Source organism: Mandrillus leucophaeus, unplaced genomic scaffold (assembly GCF_000951045.1).
Source record: "Mandrillus leucophaeus isolate KB7577 unplaced genomic scaffold, Mleu.le_1.0 Scaffold803, whole genome shotgun sequence".
Lineage (NCBI taxonomy): Eukaryota > Metazoa > Chordata > Mammalia > Primates > Cercopithecidae > Mandrillus > Mandrillus leucophaeus.
In genome coordinates this window covers 978,027-984,281 of record NW_012108731.1, presented here as the reverse complement: position 1 = coordinate 984,281, position 6,255 = coordinate 978,027, and the positions used below count along the sequence as shown (strand labels likewise).

Here is a 6,255-nt window from a genome sequence, read left to right as displayed (position 1 = left end):
TTTTTTCTTTTTCTCTTTGCTAGTATAATGGGCCTTAAAGTAAAACAAGAAAAAAAAAAGCCGAAAGCTGTAGTTTTGCAAAGCAATGTGTAAAGAATATTATTGTCTGTATCCAATTTGACTGTTTGGATGTACCTTTTTGTTTGTTTGTTTGTTTGTTTGAGACATAGTCTCTATTGCCCAGGCTGGAGTGCAATGGCATAATCTTGGCTCACTGCAACCCCCGCCTCACAGGTTCAAGCGATTGTCCTGCCTCAGCCTCCCAAGTAGCTGGGATTACAGGTGTCCACCACCAACCCCAGCTAATTTTTGTATTTTTAGTGGAGATGGGGTTTCATCATGTTTGCCAGGCTGATCTCGAACCCCTGACCTCAGGTAATCTGCCTGCCTCTGCCTTCCAAAGTGTTGGGATTACAGGTGTGAGCCACTGCACCCGGCCTTGGATGTACCTTTTTAAGCAAACAAACACAAACCATCCCGGTGATCACAGATACCACTGTCTCCTAAAATTCCTGAGTCATTTCGTAGGTTGCAACCCTAGGTAGTCACAGCTGCTTTATCAATCCAGAAACTTCTGGGAAGTGGGAGACAAAAAAAAAACAAAACTCCCTCTTAGCCCTTTTAGAGGTGGTCATTGCAATGTTAGCTGGTCAAATAACCAACATATTTCTAGCCCAAGTCATCTTAACTGTAGCTATACATAGATGTAATTTTATCGTCTGAATGTTTTCCTATATGTGTACAGTGTTTTCTCTGCATTGTGGTGGAAGTCAATAATTGAATCTATAAAAGAATCTAATGGAGTGACTTGTTACAGTGTGTATAACATCCACAAGCATGGCAGAAACTTACGAGTGGAATTGGCTCTTACGGTTATATAAAAACATCCTTTTAAAAGGGCCCATTAGCCAGCCGCGGTTTTTTCAGTGCCTATATTGATTCAGAGTAAGATATCATAATAGTCTAGAAACTGACACTGAGATATTAGTGGAGTAAGCTGAAGATGGTATAGAATTGTGGTATCGAGACAAAAACAATAACAAGTGGCTTAAAAGTAGAAAACTCAGCTAGCTAAGGATCACTTAGCTGTGTAAAACTGAAAGGTCCAAGTGAGGGGTGACTGAAAACATGAACTGTGGGTAAGCATCCCAGGGATGGGGGTTTCAAAGATTCTGAAATAGAGATTTAATATGTAGGAATTGCAAGCCATAGAAAGGCTTTTCGTTGAGGCAAATATCTGATTTTTAGTATTAAATTTTAAAAAGACATGGAGGACTCAGCATTCAAAGGTGCTGCAGTGTGGATGAGGGGCTAGAAAATAGGCCTGTGAAGAAGAGTAAACACGATTAGCACCGTTTTGCCTGGGGGAGAAAGCCAAGAAGAGTTTGATTGTCAGGGTATGAAGTGTTGTGATAGAGAAGTGTGAGCAGCAATGTCTGCATCTGCTGAAGATGTTTTACAAGTAAATTTTACATTCATTACTAAGAAGAACTTGCTGCTTGGGAGGTGATGGATTTCCAATGTGACTGTGGTCCTTTTTCACTAGAGGTCACAGGTGAATTTTAGAAATCAATTTAAAGTGGCCGGGCGTGGAGGCTCACACCTGTAATCCCAGCACTTTGAGAGGCAGAGGTGGGCGGATCACCTGAGGTCAGGAGTTTGAGACCAGCCTGGCCAATGTGGCAAAACCCCATCTCTACTAAAAATACAAAAATTAGCTGGGTGTGGTGGTGCACACATGTAATCCCAGTTACTTGGGAAGCTGAAGCAGAATCCCTTAAACCCAGGAGGGAGAGGTTGCAGTGAGCCGAGATTGTACCACTGCACTCCAGTCTGGGCAACAGAGTGAGACTCTGCCTAAAAATAAATACATATACATATATACATATACATATATATATAAAATAAAGTAATATATATAAAGTATATAAAATATATAAAAATATATATATTATATAAAAAATATATATAAAGTAAGTTCTAGCTTGCAAAAAAATTGCAAATGTAGGACAAAGACCTCCAGTGTTCCTGTCACCCAGATCCCTCAACTATTAACATTTTATTAGATTTTTGACACTGAGCTATCTGTTGTGTATCTATTTAAATCTGTCTCTCTGAAACCATTAGCCTTTTCTGATCTATTTGAGAAGTGCCTATATGATGCCCCATCACTCCTAAAATCTTCAATGTGTCTTTCCAGAAACCAAGGATGTTCTTGTACATAATCACACCATACAGCCCTCCTAGTGGTGAACCCAGTCCACAGACCCCATTGTATTTCACCAGCTATCTTAATGATGCTCCCTTTTTTTCCCCCTGGTCCAGTGGCTCACTTGGGTACCCTGCTTGCATTTGGCTGCCATGTCTCTTCGGTCTCCCCACATCTGGAACGATTCCTCCGTCTTTCCCTGTCTTTTACGTTCCTGACAAGTTCATAGAGTACAGCTTTCATTCTAGAGGGTGACCCTCAAGCTGAATATATCTGATGGTGTCTCATTACCAGACTGCAGTCATGCTTTCTTAGGAATACAACAGAAATAAAGCACTACGTCTGGGCACAGGGTCATAGATGTATTTAGAGGCCTTCCTGTCCTTGTAATTTAATGACAAGTTGCTCACACTATCCAGTCATTCATTCTGTATAAACTAAGTACCCAATTGATCGTGAAACTGTGGGGGGCGAATGGTAACTAATAAAAATTTCGAATGTGGAAGCAATTGTGCTATTTTTCCTTCACTTCTTAGTTCACTCTTACTAGTGAGAAAGTAAAGATCTGTGATACTATTAGTTAAAAATGTGTGTTTTTGTAATTTTTTTTTTCTTTTAATCTTTTTTTTTCCTTTTTAACATAGGCATACCCCAACCCTGGGGTTGTGTTCCCCAAGTGAAGATTCTGTGTCTGGATTTTGGACCCTGTTTTCCCATTAAATGAATTTTGTTTAAATAGTAGTTTCCATTTAACATTATGCAAAGGAAATAAACTTATTTAACCTGTAATGTAGCTAACAGTGACTTTTGGGATGATCTTTTTTTTTTAAAAGGAAAATAACTATCTGAAGAAATATAGAAACTGATAAGAGCTCGCAAATGAAACATGGGGCCAGCCCCTTTCCCTCAGGAAGCCAACCTGAGATCACCTCTGTTGGAGTCCTTATCTTTATTTCACAGCCTTTTGTTTAGGATTCTTCGCTTGCATAGGATGTTATGTGGTTTCTTTCTTTGCCTTACTTAATGTTAATTTAGATTAGCAATTTAGCTTCAGTTAGGTGGGATTGAAGCAAAATAGTAGTGCTCAAATGGAACCCTCTGTGGCTAATCCTCCTAGGCACTCTTCTTGGGACTGAATGGCTTCATCAGTTTTACCTCTCAGCCCCCTGGTTTTGGCTGCCTCTGCTTCCTCTGCGGCCCAGTTTCCCCTCGCCCTTGCCCAGGCTGGTTGTGAGGTAAGACAGGCTTTCTCCTTAGCTTACTGCTAGCACTCACCTGAACAGCACAGGTTCAGTCTTTACTGGTAGTAGCTCCAGGAAAACAGCAACCTGTGACAAATAGTGGCACTATTACAGAGTTATAAAAAGAAGTCCCTCCAAATTTGAAATGATAGTCTTAGAAGACCTGGTCTTCATCAGATGTAAGTGAGGCCGGGTTTACTCTTCAGAGGCCTTTCTCTGGCTCATCCACTTGGCTGTGCCCAGGCTTGTCTGGTTGAAAGTAGAGCAAGCCACCAGTCTTCAGTCTGTACTCAAGATCTAATGGGACCCCATCACTGAAATGCCGGCGACTCAGAGAAGTCTGGCCACGTTACATTTTATATACTTATCTTGTTTATTATTATCTGTCCTTCTCCCTACAATGTCAACTCTCTGAGAGCAGGGGTCTTGGCTGGCTAGTTCACCATGTTAGTCTCCAGGCCTAGAACAGTACCTGGGTCTTCATAGGCACTCAGGAAATACTTGCTAAATGAAGGCACCTGCTTCCCAGACTTTTCCTATTGCATTTCCCTGTTTACTTTGTGGATTTTATTCTTTTGTCTCTTATTGGTGTTCATTTTGTTTTTTAGATTTCCCTGGTGACTGCTGCGTACTTTTGTGTCATTTGCTTTAGATGCATCTGTCATTTTCTGCTTCTTAGACCAGAGAAGCATTCTCACAAAGGTGTGATTTGGTATTTGGGGGTTTTTTGACCTCTAATCAACACCTTGTAACAAAGACATGATTTCGAAGAAGAGCATGGTCTAAATCCAACTCCCTATTACTTATCAGTGTAATTGCTTATAAAATGTTTTTTATTATAGTGAAAAGAAGAGATTGGACCTGGAAAAGAAACTTTATGAATATAATCAGTCTGATACATGCAGGTAAGAGACGACAATGGGAACCGTTTTCAAGCCAGGTTCCATATATTAATCAAAAATTTAACTCTAATGTTATGCCCTAAATGTTGTAGTTAGAGTACTGGTTTTTTGGTTTTGTTTTGTTTTGTTTTGTTTTTTTGAGATGGAGTCTTGCTGTTTTGCCCAGGCTGGAGTGCAGTGGTGTGATCTCGGCTCATTGTAACCTCTGCCTCCTGGGTTCAAGCAATTCTCCTGCTTTAGCCTCACAAGTAGCTGGGATACCTGGGATTACAGGTGCGTGCCACCACACCAGCTAATTTTTCTATTTTTAGTAGAGACTGAGTTTCACCATGCTGGCCAGGCTGGTCTTGAACTCCTGACCTCAAGTGATTCCCACGCTTCTGTCTCCCAAAATGCTGGGATTGCAGCAGTGAGCCACCGTGCCCGGCCTAGTTGGAGTACTCACACCATTCTCTTATTTTTAGTGTGTAATAATTTGAAATAAACAGTATAGTTTAATATAATTACTATCAAATACATTTGGTTAAAATCGATATGAGATCAAAATATGTTATTTTCATTATTTTGTATTTGTTTTATTTCATAGCCTTATCTTTTTGGTTGCAATTTAAACACATTGAGCTTGTGTGATAATGAAGACATAATTACTGTAGTTGATCTTTCAGTGTACTACTGTAGGCATGGTTACCTGGTATCTCATTTGTTCATGGGTATGTGAGAATGACTATTAAAATTATAGTAGTGAATAATATATTGTACATATTATCCTTTTTAGGTTTCTTCCTCCACTATTAAGAGCAGATTTTAAATATTTTAATTTCTATTTTATAAAAACTGAACTTTATCCTTAAGCCAAAAGTATGGCATTACCTCTTATATTATTCATGTGAAGAACTTCTGACTTTGATAGCATTCAATTTGTAATTTATCAATGTCACACTATAAGTGAGAAATGAAAAGATCTCATCCAGAAGAGAGAGAGGCCAAGAATCCTTTAAAGTCAGATTACGTATTAGGTCAGTTCTTTCTCTTGTCTTCAAAATTGTTCTTTAGTTTTAAGATTTAGTGTACTTCCAGACCTTCCAGTTGAGGTAGACAGCCATATGTCTCTGGTAACTCTGAAAGAGACAAGAAATCAGTTGTTTTGTGTGCGGAAGAAATAGCCAGCATTGTGGATGCTGTGGCCTCAAGAGTGGGCCCAAGTCTAAGGGGATCCTTGGCAGCTGCCATTTTTCTAGCCCATGGCTAAAGGGCAGAAGATTGTGTGTAGACGTTTCATGCAGTCTGTTCTTGGGAAGCCTCCTGGCCTTCTGGTGGTGGGAGGGGCAAGTGCGAGAAAAGGATGGACGCTTTTACCAAACTGTCATTTCACTGAGCTGCTGCTGCTTTGCCAGCCTCTTACTGTTTCCTGGAAGAGAGAGGATATGATTTACTAAAAATAGGCTTGCTTAGATTGCCTGTAGAAGAAAATCCAAACAAGGCTGCCTCCACCTAGTACCTGCCAGAAGGCAGAGTCTGAGACGAGGGTCTGTGTATAGGTGGTAATTTATTTGACAAGGTGGTCACCTAAAATTGGAGAGCATGGCTGGGCAGACCAAAATAAGAGCTGTTCACTGCAGTGAGCACCTGGGGCTTTAGTCGCTCCAGACCTTCAGAGGAGCCTTCAGAGGAGCAGTGTAGACTACCCTTCTGCTCTGCACAGTGTCTACTCCTGGGAAAGGAGAGGGGGCTGTACTCCTACCGGTTCCTGACCCCCACTGGTAAGTGTGGCCCCAGGTGGAGGTAACTCCTTCACACATCTAGGCTTTTCCGTGCTGCAAACTCAGAACGGTGGCCCTGAGATGCCAAGTGCAGCTGAGGCAGAGGCAGATGCTCTCAGGTTATTCCACATGCATGCAGTAGG

The 6,255-nt window shown here is 40.9% G+C and overlaps 1 protein-coding gene across 4 annotated transcripts in view; it reads left to right on the top strand.

Moving 5' to 3' along the window:
- Positions 1-6,255, top strand: part of KIZ (kizuna centrosomal protein) — a 121,404-nt gene that overhangs the window by 2,606 nt on the left and 112,543 nt on the right. For 3 of the 4 annotated variants that reach the window (XM_011967605.1, XM_011967604.1, XM_011967602.1), the window contains exon 2: positions 4,293-4,355. The exons of the other annotated variant lie outside the window; for it this stretch is intronic. In XM_011967605.1, coding sequence (XP_011822995.1) covers positions 4,350-4,355 — 6 coding nt within the window. In that variant the 5' untranslated portion in view covers positions 4,293-4,349. The remainder of the gene's footprint in view (positions 1-4,292; positions 4,356-6,255) is intronic. 4 annotated transcript variants of the gene reach the window in all.